Raw genomic sequence first — 17,767 nt, 5'->3', positions numbered from 1 at the left:
TCCTTAACCCTTTGAGACCCTGTGTACATGTGTATATACATAGCTTTTATTGTTTTGTTAAATACCAACTACTCGCTTATCTATACCGAAATAGCATTCAGTCACTCAAATATACGTTTAAGATCCACATTTTTAACTTCTGCTTCCATCTAGTGGTCAACAGGTAAAGTTGTCAGCGATTTTGTTGTAAAGTGTCAGCTGTTTAGTTGGTAACCGATACTGCTAGTTTTATTTTACGAGAAACTGTTATCTTTTGTGAAACGAAATCGATCCAACTTTTTAAGTGTGATTTATAAGGTAAGTAGTTTTTTATAAAGTACAAAACATTGCCATAAAAACGATAGTTTTGAAATAAACAAACATTTTTTAGATGCACATGAGCATGTACAAGTGGTCTGAAAGCATATTTCTGATTGTACATCTGTATGTACATATTATGGTCTAAACTTGGGTTTTAACTTAGTATTGTTGATTGCAGATAACATCGATTACAAAAGAAAAAAATATAATTTCGACAACCCAAAACATCTCCAAGAGTTAATTGACCTGATAGAGGACGGTAACGTATCAGAAATAGACAATTTGGAAGTTCCCGGAGGAGAGAGTTCTGACGAGGAGGATGGAATTCTGGATAACTGTGAGAATAAATCTATTATAAGACCAGGGGTTGATGCTTTGACCAGACGTGACACTGGAAGAAGGTGATGGCAGCGAAAATGATAATGAAGAGTTAGGGAGAACTTATGATTAAGACGACGAATATATACCAGATGAAGTTGCAGGTTACTCGGGTACAAAAAAATTAGGAAGTAAAGTATGTTTCTTAGAAAAGGATTGTTCTAAACAACCAAAATAAAGAGAAATTAAAACAAAAAAGAGAACCGTAGAGTGGACTAAGGCATCGATAGAGACTCCTACATTTACATGGCATCCTACTTCCCCAAATACAAGTCTTACATAGCCACTGTACCCAATTCAGTATTTTTCGAAGTATATTTCAAATGATTTGTTTGAAAATATAGCAACATTTACAAATGTATATGCCTTACAGAACGGAAAAAATTTTAAACCAACTAATGAGAGAGAAATTAAAATTTTATTTGCACTTCATATAATGATTTGTTTGAAAATATAGCAACATTCACAAATGTATATGCCTTACAGAACGGAAAAAAATTTAAACCAACTAATGAGAGAGAAATTAAAATTTTATTTGCACTTCATATAATGATTGGAAATTTAAACAAATTTCCCAAAATTAGGATGTACTGGGAAAGAAGCCTTGGTATTAGAATGTTCCTAGATAACATGTCTAGGGACAGATTTTTCCAGCTTAGAACATGTTTATATCTAGTGAACAATTTGGAAAGACCAGCAGGTGATACAGATAAATTTTATAAGGTTCGTCCTATCATCGACGCTGTCAGAAAGAGATGTTTACAGCTTGAACTTGAGGAAGTACTTAGTGTTGACGAACAAATGATTCCTTACACAGGAAAACTTTCCGTAAAACAATATGTGAAGGGGAAGCCCTGTCCTTGGGGAATAAAATTATTCGTCTTGTGCGGAAAAAGTGGTCAGGCTTTTGATTTTGTTTTTTATCAGGGTAAATCTACAGAACTGAATGCAGATAATAAAACAAAACATGGATTAGGGGCATCTATCGTTCTTCAACTAGCCGAAAGAATTTCCACCAGTGAAGGCCACAAATTATATTATGACAATTATTTCTCATCCTATGAACTACTTGAAATATTATTGGCCAAAAAAATATATGCACGAGGGACTATTCGAATAGATAGATTTTACAAACCTCCTGTGTTACCAGACAATGAAATGCTGAAACTACCGAGAGGTTCCGTAGATGAAGTCGTCAATAAAGAAAAAAATGTGGTGCTAGTCAAATGGTTAGATACAAAGACTGTGAAATTAGCCTCCAATTATGTTGGTGCAGGTAATTTAGACATAGTTAGAAGATGGGACAAAAAAGGCTCTTGTTATGTAGATGTTAACCGACCTGAAATTGTCAAAGATTATAATTTTGGAATGGGCGGAGTTGATCTAATGGACCAGATAATTAATTATTATCGAATATTTATTAGATCGCGAAAGTGGACATTGCGTGTTATTATGCACATGATAGACTTTGCTCTCACCAACAGCTGGCTGGAATACAGGAAGGACTGCGACAAATGTAATACAACCAATAAGGATCGAATAAAATTTCTAGACTTCAGAGTCAGAGTTCCCGAAAGCCTAATAAATATGGGCAATTCAGTAAGTAGAAAACGAGGAAGACCAGCATCTTCATCTCCTAAGCCTTCTATTTCAGCATTTAAAAGACGAGGAGAGACGAGACCATTTTTGGAAATACAAACAGACAATTTTGGTCACATACCGGAGTTTGATTCTAAGAAGGAGGCTACTAGGTGTAAAAACACAGATTGTAATGGACGTAGTCATGTATTCTGTATAAAATGTAAAATACATCTGTGTTTAATTAAGGCTAGAAACTGTTTTGCAGCTTTTCATGAACAATAAATATGTAATAATAATTACTTTGTAGTAAATATATTTTTAGTGTTGAGTTTATATTTAAGACCATATGTACATACATATGTACAATAAAAATTTTTTTTTAAAAGCGTACACAAGTTTTTTTCATTTTATCTTACTAATTGAAGACTTTTGAAATATAAAAACACATAAGATTTTTTTTTTTGAAAATAAAAAAGTCAGGTCTCAAAGGGTTAAGTAATGGGATGTAGTCATCACATTGTGAAGTGTTTGGTTAGACACACACCATCGAGCTTTACTTATCATACGGAGTATTTTGGATTGGAATGTTTGTATCTTCGTATTTGAAGGTTTACTACAGCCCCATAGTTCTATTCCATATGCCCAAACTGGTATGAGTATAGCTTTGTACAGAAGCAGTTTATTTTTAAGAGATAACAGACCTTTTGTTGAGTAGCCAGTTCATATTTTTTAGTTTATGATCTACTTGTTTCCGTTTAGTTTTAATGTGCGTTATCCATGTAAGTCTTTCATCCTGATGCAATCCCAAGTATTTTTATTTCGCACGCGAAATCAATTGTAATAAAATTTCTATCAACTCGACGAAAGGTGAAGAGTGCAATTTTTGTATTTTGCCGCAAATGAAGCCTGTTTTTATAAAGGTGCTAAATAAATAAACGTGCGATTTTTAATGATTCTCATGAGATCAATAAAATTCGTCATTTTCATTGATCGGTCACTCTAGAATTTCCATTGATAGAGCCCATTCTTCAAAACCTATAGCATGAAATTTCGGTTTTGAATTTTGGCAACAAATGTGAGTCATTTGAAATATGCCTAAAAAACGCTAGATTTAAACTTTCACATTACAAATAATCTAAATTGTTTCAAAAATGCTTTTTTTTTATTACACAAGTACGTTTTCGAGACTACAAATTCCATCTAATACTGTCTTCGTAAGGAACTTCCCGTGACGTGCGATCATTTGTAATGTAACAGTTTAAATTCTGCGTTTTTAGGTATATTTCAAATGCTCCGTATCTATTGCCAAAACTCAAAATTGAAATTTCATGTTATAGGTTTTAAAGAAGAAATTCCATCACAACTAGTTTGGGAAGCATTATGGTATGGAGTGCTATATGTTTGGGAAGCAGATCACCTCTATAGTAGAAGCCACAGTTAGAATGCAGTGCAGGTAAGATAGGCAATGCATTTCTTACGGGAGGACGGCTGACCATGTTGCCGGTTTGCTCCGAGCGGCGCATCAGGACCGGATTTAAGAATCATAGCACTGGAATATACGTGCACACAATAATTGCATACAGTTGTATAAAAGACTATCATTATTGTTTCAACTAAAGCATGATCCACATCGATGTATAAATAAGAGAGTTATATTGTCGAACTAAAACACAATAACATGAAGAAAAATATTACTATAAAAAAAGTAAAATATATCAAAAACTCATTGTCGATAGCTTATCAATTTTCAATAGCTTCCATTGTAAACTCATTCTTTGGGAAAAATATCATTATAAAGTCATTAGGAGCAAATATGTCTCTGTCGATTTGGGTACTGGCCATTAGATCAAAAACTTGTTGTTGGCAAAAACTATGAAAGCTCTAAGCACACTATGTATGACTCTTACTGTGCGAGTAAAAGGTGTGGTGTTAAATGTATTGCACTATCATCGCTAAACTTGAAAGATGGTGACAGCTTGACTATTACTGCGGAAAAAGCTTCGAAAATATGCGGTGTGTTTGCAATATTTATGACATTGCGAAGAGGCTCAGCAAGGCGAACTGAAACCGGTACAAAACAGGAAGAAAAACAATTTCCAGTCCAATTTACGTGAGAATTCTTACGATGACGGAGTGAAATCTCGAATAAGAAAAATTGTCCATGATTTTTTTTTGAAAACATACCAGAAACCTTCGACAGTATAATGAACAGAGTGAAGGATGATGAGGACCTACCAGCTTTTTCAAAAACTACATTTGGTAGGCTATTAAATGACATGGGTTTTGAATATGGTAAAAGAGGTCGAGATTCGATAATTATGAAAAGAAAAGATATCATATCCTGGAGACACAAGTACCTCAGACAAATAAAAACATTGATGAAGAAGGATAATGTAAACCTTGTTTATACCGATGAGTCTTGGACCAACATCGGTGCTTCAGTCAAAAGGAATGGATGGACACAACGATCAAGAATCCACGAGATACCCTCATAAAAGGGCTCTACTGGACTGAAAGCTCCAACCCAAAGAGGTCCTCGGTCTTCTTCATGCTGGAAGCGAAACTAATTTTGCGGCATGGGCCGGATTAACTTTCTTGACCAAGAAGGAAACCGCTGATTACCACGACGAAATGGACGGGGATCTATATGAAGAATGGTTTGAGAAGACGTTAATTCCAAACTTGCCGAAAGACAAAGAAAACGTTGTCGTTTTGGATAACACGTCGTAGCACTCCCGCAAATTTGATTGTCCAAAAAAATTGTGGGATAAAAGGCAAATCAAGTAGTGGCTAATCGAATGGAACATTCTCTTCGAGGAAGATTACCTAAAAAGTGAATTACTGGATACTGCGGCCGCATTTAGAGACGAGTACGACAAGTACAAATTTGAAACAATTGCGAAAAAATATGGCGTTAAGATTTTGAGACTGCCGCATTACTATTTCGAGTTGAACCCGATTGAGATGGTGTGGAGTCAAGTGAAAAGGTATGTGGCTTCAAACAACGTCGATTTTAAAGAAAAAATGGTAGAGCGGTTAATAAAAGAAGCTTACCAACGCGTAAATCTAAAGAGAAGTGGCATAATTATATGAACCACGTCAAGAAAGTAAAAGAAAAAATGTTTGCGGTGGACAATTTGCAGGAAGATATTAAACCGGTGATAATTAATACAGGAGATTATTCAGAGGATGAGGACGATTTAGATATATATATTGCGATTAGTATCAATTAACGGGAAATATCTCAGATTTAATGCAAATTTGTTTTTTTTAGTACTTTACGTACAGTACATGTCAGTTATGATCTTGTGTATTTTATGTATATATATATATATATATATATATTTATCGTGCCGTATAGGGTAAACTACTTGCATTTTTTTTTGTATATATGTATATAAGTACATAATGTTTACGAGGTATTATATATTTTATGTATACAGGGATAGAATTAATATTTTATTATATTTCAATATAATATATATATTTTAATTATAAATAATATAGAATTATTGTTTTTTTTCCTCTTATTTAACTCAGTTAAATTAATGAATAAAATACCATACACCTACCACTGTGTCCACATGAGCGGCATTCTAACTGTGGCTTCCACCATGATACTATGATTAAGATGTGATACTATGATTAAGATATTTAATTATGTCATTAAATTTACCGCTGAAGCTGCAGGCAAACTTTTAATATTGTTGATATTAATAATAATGAAAATAATTTTAGGTATTAAGAAATCAAAAGTTAAAAAGATCGCCAAAATAATGCCGAATTTAAACTACAAAAACCTTATCAAAAAAGTCTTGCTGAAATCACTGCATGATGAACATAAGAGTTCACGAATTGTTCAGTTTCTTCTTACTATACTTACTAAACCTTACTACTTCTAAATGAGCTTCCAACAATTTAAAAAATTATGCAAACAATTTCAGAAAAGTTCTTCTATTAGGCGCACCCCCTGCGAATGCACTAATACCCAGAGAGGAGCAGGGATACCTGCTGTAGAACAAAAACTGGCAGTAGGTATAAAATGCACACCCATGAAAAGGAGTTATATAATTTGTGTTTAGGGTCGCTACCTGGGGACCGCCAGGGCACGTCTGGAGCCGGCGCTGGACGTGACAGCATTTGGGACGTCGGTAGCAGGGTGTTTAGGAGGCAGGATTCTGTCATAAAATCAGATAAAGCCTCAGAATAACAACCACAAGTGAGCCAAACAACAACAAGAGCTCCACTCGCTGAAAGTGTCTATAAACGAAAACATTTTCCGCTTCTATTACAAGGTGACGAGCCTCGGAGAAACGATCGGCTATCGACAACATCTGCATGCCAAATTTTGTAGGAAGTACCCAGAGATTCAAGTATCTGAACATCGAATAGCAGATCAAGAGCTAGTTAGAGATCAAATCCCTAATGAGCAAGTTCCTGAGCTTCTTATACAAGAAACTCAACCTTAATACGCAGCAGGACAACGAGTTGCACAGTAGCCTGGTAAGTGAAATGGCACGTGCTGTATAAGAGTTTAATGGAACAAACCCACTTAGCAGATCACCGCTACCAAAAATAAACTCTTTTAAGAAACTAGGTGCGCTGTTACACATTGTGAACACCGAAGTCCTACCCATGTATATCGTGGAAGCCCACATATTGGAATATTTGCATATTCCACCGCACAGTAATCAGCCGCACAGCTGATTACAATATCGAAAGGACTGAAAACATAATTGTACCCTGGGGAAAACGACTACTGAGGAAAATTGAATTATTTCGCATGGATACTGGACAAATTACAGAATATATCCGATCATCCGAGGAGTAAGAAGTCAAAAAGTAATTAAAAGAGCTGAAGAAATAATTCTGAACACTTTAAGACACTCACGACATGATCCAAAAAATATCACAGCTCAACACAGCCTGGACAAATTGAAACAAAATTACTTAAAAACAAAAACATTAGGTCGCCTAAGGAGATACCAAGTTAGTAACAACTGGAAATGCGACAATATACTTTTTGAGCATGCAGAGAAGGCTTTCTATAGGAAACTGAATTCCACTGTAGAAAATGAAAATAAATCTTACCCAAGCCAAGAACAAATTCAAGAGTATTGGGAAACCCAATTTTCGACGCCAACTACTCATAACTCATAATGCTGGATTGATTTAAGACAAGACGAATATATTACCGCAACAGGTTGATCCAGTCAACATCGCCAAAATAACGCTGAATTTAAACCACCAAAACCTTGTCAAAAATAAAAAAAAGTGCTCGCTGAAATCACTGATGAACATAAGAGAAGGTTTCGATGAATTGTTCAGTTTCTTTTTACTAAATGAGCTTTTAATAAATTATGGAAAAAATTTCAGAAAATGCATTAATACCAAATTTAAAGAAAACTACTTTGAAAAACGTATTAAAATTGACAAATTTTCAGTGAGTACCTACAATTTTAATACCAACTAATATTTAATGTTATAAATAATAATAAATCTTGTTTCTGGAATATTTCATTCTTGTTTTGTTTCGTGGGTGGTGTAAATCGAACTTGTAACTTTGGATAATTTTATCTTTTCGGCGGCCCTACTATAGTAATTCGTTTACTCATATATATATACCCTTCATATTTGCATATTACTGGGTTTATATGCCAGGTTCTTAGTTTATAGTTCTTAAAATACATTAGTAGTCATGATTTACATAAATCCGATGATTGGCAGCGTATATGTAAAAAAAGGAAGAAAAAGTGATTTGGATAAGGTTAAAAATAACGGTAACACATTTATTGAACAATTGTATTTATTTGGTGCCCAAAAAGTCTCAAAATAGTTTATATCTTTAAAAAGTACCCTTTAAAATTTCAAGTAATTTAAACAAGTGCTTAAGCAAATATTGAACAATTTTACAAAAACCCTTTAAAAAAATTAAGCCTTCAATTGGATATATTTAAAAATTAATACTATACATATGAGATTATATATAATCACAACAATACCAATAAAGTACTTGGCTTATATAAATATCTTAGAATATGGATAATATCCAGTTTATATAAATAAAACATTCCACCAATGGAAAAAATTTCAGACCTTTCGATGTTGGCTATTTTCACTCTGCTTTTTCTGACACTTTGTTAACTAAAAAAAAAATAAATTATTTTAGTAATGATATGAATGACACTCAATAATTATATATATATTACTTTAATAATACATAGAGAATTATTTACTATTTGGATCAATATTCGGTATGTGCTCTAGTCTAGATATCCGACACGCTCTTCGGAGAACATCCATTTTAACTGCGTATACTTTTTTCTATGCAGTTTCCTTCATCTGCCAACATTCTGATCCGTAGGTCAATAATGGCTCTAAAACTTCTCTCAGTTCTTCTGAGAAACTTCTTTTGAATATACACTACTTATATCAACAGATCTCGGCTTCTCAGAAAGTCTATTTAGTCCAGTTGGGATGTCATTTAACCTTGCATGGTAAGCTAGCCCAAATTCATTGTTCTAACCTTTAGGGGGCTCAATAGTGTAAATTTAAAATCGCGACTGAATTCCGCCGCAGCGTTCGACGCCATCTTGCATTTAAAGAAGAACCGTTTTTGATCAATATCTCCGCAATTTTAACTTTTCGACAAAAATGGTAAGGACTGAAATTGTTGCAAATGCAATTTAGAGATATTTAGATGGGAGAGAATTATATTTTATACAATTTTGATTCCTTCCATTTTTTTAATAAAATCAATATTTAGGGTCGTACGTATACGGTAAAGGCCCGAGCGTAAGACCTTGCGGGGATTGAAATTATTTTTGTTCAATATCTCGGCCATTTTTAACTTTTCGACAAAATGGTACCGACTTAAATTGTTACTGCGATTTCCCACAACTACTTTCTCAAGTGATCTATTTTTGGCATGCGTTTACGCTTTATAGTCTCTAATGAAATAGGTTGAGGAGGGGAGAACTGTTTGTCTCAAGTTGGTCATTCAGAATTATATCTGTGTTTTTTAATTTATTAATTTCCATAGATTCTAACAAAGATAGCTTAAGGCCTTTTTTTTGAATGTGAAGAATTTTAAATTCTTCATTAAAAGAATGATTATGATCTAGAAGGTGAAGTGCGTATGTAGAATCTGTTTTTCTATTATTGAAAGCCCTTTTATGTTCTGCTATTCGTTTATTAAAATTTCTACCAGTTTGACCGATGTAAGTTTTTGGCCAGTCGCCACATTTAAGTTTGTACACACCACTGTGTAAGGGTTTTTATTTTGGCTCTTGTTAATTTTTAGCAAATTTTTTCGTGCGGTCGTTATTTTCCGAGTTAAGGGGGAAAATAGTGACTAGATCACCACAGGGACAGAGTTTCCAGGCACGTTTTTTTACGTGATATCCCCAGCAGTATACATCTTCAAGCATACACTTATCGTACGTGTTCTTTATCACCACGAATAATGTTTGATGATAAAAGACGTTAAAGACCACGTTTTTTCACTGTGAAGTCTGTGTTTTCTCACGAGGTGCTAAGAGGTGTGAAATTACATAAACAAGGAACAAGGGATCAATTCATAAAAACAGGCAGATCCTTTGTTTCTATTCCAGCTTCTATTGTAGACAAAAAACACTGCTCCATTTTGATTGCAATACGTCTACTCCGATGAACGTCAATCGACAAACTGAGCCTTGTTCACGAGACAGGTTCGTTCCTGTTTATGGCCTGCTGCTGATGTGGTCAGCGCATAGGGTTCGTTAATCGCTTGTGTCTTGTTATGCTTGTCATGGCGTAGGACCTTAAATGTTGATTGTAGCACAAAAAACCAAAGAAATCAAAATTGTATAAAATATAATTTTCTCCATTTATGTCGTAAAATTAATAATAAACGAGATAATTCAACAATTATGCTTTATCACTATCTTCCCCCTTAACCGGGAAAATATCGACCACAGGAAAACATTTGCAAACAAGAAATTGTAGGAAATCGCATTTGTAACAATTTCAGTACTTACCATTTTTGTCGAAAAATTGAAAATAGCGGAGATTGAGCAAAAACAGTTCTTTAAATTCAAGATAATTGCTGACGCGGCGGAATTCAGTCACGATTTTAAATTTACACTACTATTGACCCCTCTGAAGGTTAGAATAATAAAATTTGGGTAGCTCGCCATGCAAGGTCAGGCCTTTTTTGTGTCTAAATTGAAGATACAAGTTATAACAGATAGTGCCGAATATATTTAAAGAATGGACTTTTGCATAATGGTATTCTTACTAATTATATGAGTAGAAAAATATCTTACCTGTGTCTTTAACTGTATTCTTTACTTTGTTAACGACTCCGTCGATTTCACCTTGGTGTTTCAAGAAGTAAGGCTTGATTACTCTACGGTAGAGGATTACTGAGCCATTGACATCTCCAGGAAGCATAAGCCATACCATAAAAATGCACTAAAACAATTAAAACAAAACATTATTATGATAAATTGGTTACCTGATAAATACTTAAAAGATTAAAGGCTTTACGAACCGATGATTTAAATGAAATTGCTTCGAAAAATCGTTATCGTAATCTTTATACAAGTATGGTTTGTTAGGAATTTTAATATTAATAAATCCACTAAATACGAATAGATCTGTCTAAGAATTGATAAAAAATTATGATGATTAAAAATTATATCTTCGACTTAAACTAAGACGTGAGACATAAATAGAATGTTAAATAATATACACTGGGGTGCAAAATTAACCGGACACTCAGATTTTTTTGTTTTTTGTTGGTGTTTAGATCAAAACTTGTTTAATTTGTTTGAATTGTATTTTATGCCTTATTAGTGATAACGTTTTTTTCTTGTTTGAACCTGTTTCGATGTTTTGTGCGAACAACACTTTTACACATACGTTTTGTTATTAATGTGAAATAGTGGATTAGTATTAATTTAAGTTTATTGTGGTACTGTACCTGATTATAAGTTCGGTTGTAAGTTTTTGTATTGTCTCCTGTTTAAAACTTGAATTAAAAAAATTATGACACCAGATAAATTAGCAAAAGCTGTTGCTTTATACGATGATGGGCGGAGCATTCGTTACAAAATATCGTTTTCCATAAAAAATGTTTATATTTAAAATAAAATTGTTTCTTTGCAGATTTTCAAATTTTTTGAATTGTTTATTGTTTTTTCTGTGTAACATTCTTGAGTTGTAATAAATTTGACTTTTAAATTTTGGTTATTATTAAATACTTAATTAGGAACATCTTAAACTTTTTTAAACCCCAATTTTTAGGAAAAATCTGATTGTCCGATAAATTTTGCACTCCAGTGTACTTATGGTTCACGAAATAAGTTTACTTTTGTCAGAAAATGTAATAAATCCGTAATGGAGGATGAAAAACTCTCCACCCATATAAAATATTTTTTTGGTACGAACTTTTATCATTCTTATATTCTACAGCTACCAAAATTTCCTTTTTACGACCAAGATAATGAAGTTCTGATGGACAAGCGAACCATTATGTTACCTTCTTATTTTGTCTTCCGAACTTTAACTAATATATATAATATATAATATTCGAGCCTTCTACAGCTGGCACCGTTTCTCGCATCCTAATTCCAGCGTTTCTTTCAAAGCAATCTTCAGTTTTTTGAATCTCTGGCGGTTATTACATCTTCTACATCTTCTCTCCATGACCGTCTTGGTTTACCTCGTCTTCTTTTAGTGGACGGAGTCCATCTTTTTGGCCATCTATTTTCATGGCATTTTCTGCATGTGTCCATACCTCGCTTCGATAGTATCTATTATGTCTAGATCAATTTCCATTTCTCACCTAATGTCTACGTTCCTCACCTTATCAAGTCTAGTGTGCCGGCAACATCGTCTCCAATAGTCCATTTCTATGGCCTTAATTTGTGATTTGTTTCTTTGATTGATTTCCCAAAGTTCGGCGCTGTACAATCCAATACTTTCTATTATTGTTTTATAAAATTCTTTTATTGTCTTTTGTTATTTTATTATTTCACAATAGTCCGTGTAGCTGTCTAGTGGCTGATCTTGCTTGGTCAATCCTAGAAGTTATTTCTTCGTTACTCCCTGCTTTTGACGTTATTTGGACTCCCAAGTATTTGAAGGTTTCAGTTGATTTTATAGTTCCCATTTCAATTTGTAGGCTTTCTGATTTTTCTCCTGCAACTAAATACTAGGTTTTTTGTATATTAATTGTAAGGCCCCACTTGGTTTACTCCTCCTCAAGTTTTGTAAGCATATAGTCTATATAACTCTCGTCTTTGGCGAGTCCAAGCTAGAATGGCTTGGTCGTCAGCAAAGTGTATCGTGTACAATCTGTCGTCTTCGATTGGAATGTATGAATCTCTATTGTACAACTGACTTCTTGTGTATCTGAATGTATAACATGGACCATTCTCTTGTAATCACTAACTATTGGAATACAAGGTATAGGCTGTTAGAACAAGATGTTCATTTAAAATGCTACAGTAGTAACGTGTGTTGCCTACAGTAACATCGATAATGTAAATATAAAAAATGATTGTTCTAATCATGTTCAATTTTCTTAGGAAATTAGACGTCTTGCGATTGTCGCTTTTAGACCTATGACTCCTCATTAATCATCTGTCCCACACATTCCGCTTCTTCTGGGTCTTCCTAATCTTGTTCTCTCTGGGTGCCATTTAATAATTATATTCTTTGTATATGTCCAAAGCCTTCAAGGTTGTTATATTGCATTGTTTGTCCATTATATCATCGATTATTATGTGCTTTCCTTTCATAAATGGAATCGAATTGGCCCCTAGTCTGATTTCTGCAGAATATGGGACTGTAGATTCTTGTCTGCTTTTCTAGATTGATATTTCTATCCCATGGACTTGATTTGGGTTTTCTTCTTTGTATATTTCTGACTTTAATTGCTTCGTCTACGGTTTTCCTGCGTAAAAGTTTCATTTCTAAGTAATTTGTACTCGGCGTTTTTCAGATTTAACTCTTACTATCTTTTGTCATTTTCATATATTTTCATTGAGCGGCGATTTCCACTAATTCAATGGTTATTCTAAGAATATTTTAACTTGTGTATGCGATAGACAACATCCTTGTTTAACTCCTCTAGTAATTGGTAAAGCAGTCATTAATGAATTATCCGTTTTATCTTAGTGTTTAAATCACCGTGCAGCGTTCTAACAGATTTTATTAAAATTAAAGCAGGAATAAACGATATAAGAAGGGAAATTATAAGAACCATCCTTAATAATATTCTGAAACTGTTTACTTCTGGCATACTAGCATATTTTAAATCACAACCCCTTTCCAGAATAAAATTTTCTATTTCCTAAAAGTATATTTGATGAAAGCACCATCCTAGTGCCAAACTTAAGGCAAATTAGAAATAGAAATCAAAGCAAATAAAAATACAAGAAATGAATAGAGAAATCATAATTTATATTAAATTTAGAATGAGTCGAAGTGATACGAATAATCAACTAAACAATTACAGCAAGTAAAAGATCTTTAAACCGCATAAAACAAAACGCGAAAATCACGAAAACTTAAAAAAATATGACTAATTGGACCAGAACATGCAAAAATATTGTTCGGAGCGTGTTTTACACCGGAAGGAAAAGGAGGTGATCCACCTCAAGAAATGAATTAAATTATCATAACAGAATTAAACTATCATATGCTGATGTACGAAAATATATTTCGAATTTGGCAGTTTAAAAATAAATAACCAGTTTTTATAAATTTGGATAGATATTAACGACCAAAAATGTACATTATATTACAAAGACTAGTTTTATAAAGAGAAGTACAAACTATCAAAAATTATATTGTATCACGAGATACGTGAATAATAGTTTTTAAACAATGCTTTATCAACAAAGGAACTTTTGTAAACAGATTTTTATAGACATTTACTTCGCAATTATCAACCAAAATGACTCATTTCCTTTTAAGGAATAAAAACCGGACAGAACTTGCAACATAATTCCTTAGATTAATCAATTTAAACCTGAGAAAAATATACACTTGGACGGTTAGAAATATCGTTAATAATGTACAATAACTAAAATTTTCTGTAAACTGTACAGCAACCATGTTAATTGCTAGATTTGTTTTGGTTCTATTTTTTTTTGCTCTTTTAGCTAGATGGTAGATGGTTCTATCATTTGTTGTTTGATGTCATTGACATAGGTACAATTATTTTATTATATTAAAGTTATACAAAATTACATTATACTTCATAAAGAAAATTTACATAAGTATAATACACTCATGGACAAAAATATCGAATATTTTGGAATTTACCAATTTTTTTTGTAGTCACTATTATTTCAAAATAATTTTAGATTACTGATAATACTCATATAGTAGACTGATGTACTCAACTGGTTTGAAATATTTTGATGTTTATTTTGACGTTTATTCAGTGGTTAGTGTCATTCGTACATTTTATCGTAAAAATCCTTCTTCACGCAAAGGAAAAATCATACTAATTCGGTTATTTTTAGTTTAATTTATTAAGTTTTATTAAATATTGTTTTGATTTAACTAAGTTTAAAATAAGTATCCCACCAATTCGGCACTGCGATGAAATCCAAGTACCACATATTGTAATTTTTTACGAGGAAGGATATGCACAAAAAGGTATCGCACGACGTCTCACCAGAACTGAATCTATAGTTTCAAATACTCTAAAAAAGTACCGCGAAACAGGAAATTTTGTACGAAGGCCTGGTCAAGGACGCCCAAGGTGCACAACCGCAATTGATGACCGTTTTTTGGTTCTTAATTCTACACGAAATCGTTCATTGACATCGATGCACCTCAGAAATGAGCTATTAAATGTTAGACAAGTTAATATGAGTTCACAAACAGTTAGACGAAGATCAAATAAAGCAAACTTAAAGCCCAGACGCCCCGCCAAAGTTCCACGTCTTCTCCAAAAGCATAAAGCTCGTCGATTGGAATTTGCAAGAACACATATTTAGTGGAATATCGACAACTGCAAAAACGTTCTTTTCACTGATGAGACCAGAATCCTATTATGGAAGCCAGATGGTCAAAACTATGTCTACAGAAGAGTTGGAGAATGATTCGCCAGCTGCAGTCTCGCCCAGACCGTTAGTTTTGGAGTTGATGGCATAATTCTTTGGGAAGGTATTAGTTGGGAGGTACGTACCGCACTTGTGGAAGTGATTGGATGGATGATTGGTACTTCTTACGTTTAAAATATCCTGCAAGATCATGTTTTGTCATATGTTGCTTACATTGGATATGAAAGATTCACGTTAATGCACGATAATGCTTGTCCACATGCCGCTGCCATAGTAAGTAATTATCTTGATGAGGTCCAAATTCGAAGTTTGGATTGGCCACCCTCTAGCCCGGATTTAAATCCAATAGAGCACATTTGGGATCACCTAAAACGCAGCATACGACAAAGAAATCCCGTTCCAAATACGATAGAGCAGCTTCGGCTTGCTGCACAGTATGAATGGAATGCAATTTCCTAAGAATATGTCCAAAATTTACTTGCAAATATGCTGAGAAAGATGCAAGCATTAATAAAAGCTAGAGGGGGGAATACTCGTTACTGATCATGTACTTCTTTCAGTTTAAACCAGTTGTTTAAGCAATTTAAATTATCATTTAAGTTTAGAGTAAAATACCCTTATTTACCTAATATTAAACATTTATTTTTTTCACAATTTTCTCCGCATAAAAACTTAAAATTGTTCATTTAACATTGTTAAAATAAACTCTATTTTACAATAAACGACTTGCTTGACCAGAATTTATTTTGAAAAAACAAAAATTTGAAAATTCCAAAATATTCGATATTTTTGTCCATGAGTGTATATACAGGGGTTTCTTTGGAAGAGTAACATAAGTTAATTGACAAAAGGGGACACTAAGGCGATCTCAAAAACCCTATACTTAATGGGTCTTACTTCATCAATAACACAGCTACTGGGTGTTTTATTTATTTTGCCAATTTCTTATTTGATTCATAACTGTACATTTACTGTATATTTTCTTTATATTTGACACGCGAATATACTTTAAGGTGTCCAGTCGATTAATTTATTTATAATTATAAGAAATCCAGGTCCGGATTAAAAAATATTGGAACAATATTCCGACCCAAAAACAACACCCTGTATATTAGAGGTTTTAAAAATGGATTCTGCATTTGAAAAGATAGTAAAAAACTAAATTTAATGGTATAATTTTGATTTTCGGCATAATGTTTTTTCTGGAAAAATTTTGCATTTGAATTCTGAAAATTATGTGAATTGCGAGAGCAAAGTGTCTATTTTTTCCAGTTAACGTATGTTACTTTCCCAAAGAAACACCCTGTATAAAATAACTTTACAATGGAGAAGGTATTAGGCCTACAGAAGCAAAAAAAAAGTGGAAATCAAGGAGTTAATGTAAATAAAAAAACATGAAAGCTCCGGCAGCCGATGACATACCTAATGAAATCTTTAAATACGGTGGAGAAATGATAAATGAAAACAGAGTTACTTTTTCAGGAAATTTTAAATAGCAAACATCTACAGACCAACATTACCATACCAATACACAAAAAAAAAAGAAATAATCTACCTACTTAAAAACAATAAAAATCCTACCAATTATCATAAAATTACCTTGCTCAACACAACTCTTAAACTGCTAACAAGGATGATTTCCAATAGGATTAATTGAAAATATATAATCAGTAAATAGCATCAACTACTATAGATGCTATATTCATATTCATAGCCAGACAAATTAGTAAGAAAGCGTTAGAATATATGTGCCTATATGTGCTTTGTAGGTCTGACCAAAGCCTTTGACTGCACTAGATAGAAGATTTTATACAATTACTAAAAGAAAGAAACCAAGAAAGAAAAGAGCTAAGGCCTAATATAAGAAGATGAAGAATAGATCTAGAAGATAGATTTAGAAAAAAACATGGACCTATAAACACGTCCATGGAAGAAAAGATAGATCTTTCGAAGACTTTTTTTTAGAAGAAGCGGTTTGTTTGTATATTTAATGTAGTGTTTTAAACTTCAAACAATGAAAATTTCTGCGAATATATTAAAATGGTAACACGAATGATATTCATGATATTTATATTACTGAAAAAATTCCACTGTCAACAACATTGCCTTGGTAATTATTATCGGTTAGGTTATCTAGCTTCAGAAATATCATTTCCCTTTTAATATCAATTTTAAACGATTTGATAATAAAAACACAGGCACATTTAAACAGAAAAACTTACGTTTTGAGTTTTTATTAGTTTGATAGAAAAACCTGAAACAATATCTTAATTTATTATGTAAGTTAAATTAATTAATTAATTTATATTAATAATATTCAAATTAATATTTTTGAATTACCCAAACCTCGATAACTGTATCGAACTGCATGTGAATCTAAGTGGAGGTGGGCAGATACTATGAAAAAGTGGACACTGAACTGTGGCAACTGGTGGTCTCAA

General features: G+C 33.0%; 1 protein-coding gene across 1 annotated transcript in view; it reads right to left on the bottom strand.

The window, feature by feature from the left end:
* Nucleotides 1–8,047: 8,047 nt before the first annotated feature.
* The window catches only part of LOC140435117 (receptor expression-enhancing protein 5-like), a 33,939-nt gene continuing 24,219 nt past the window's right edge, over nucleotides 8,048–17,767 (bottom strand). Inside the window, exons 3-4 of the mRNA XM_072523832.1 lie at nucleotides 10,566–10,713; nucleotides 8,048–8,403 (exon numbers count right to left, since the gene is read on the bottom strand). Of these exons, the coding sequence (XP_072379933.1) occupies nucleotides 8,375–8,403; nucleotides 10,566–10,713 (177 nt within the window). The 3' untranslated portion in view covers nucleotides 8,048–8,374. The remainder of the gene's footprint in view (nucleotides 8,404–10,565; nucleotides 10,714–17,767) is intronic.

Source organism: Diabrotica undecimpunctata, chromosome 2, assembly GCF_040954645.1.
Source record: "Diabrotica undecimpunctata isolate CICGRU chromosome 2, icDiaUnde3, whole genome shotgun sequence".
NCBI classification, from domain to species: domain Eukaryota; kingdom Metazoa; phylum Arthropoda; class Insecta; order Coleoptera; family Chrysomelidae; genus Diabrotica; species Diabrotica undecimpunctata.
Note: the sequence above shows the minus strand (reverse complement) of the source record. Positions and strands in the feature narration are given on the sequence as shown.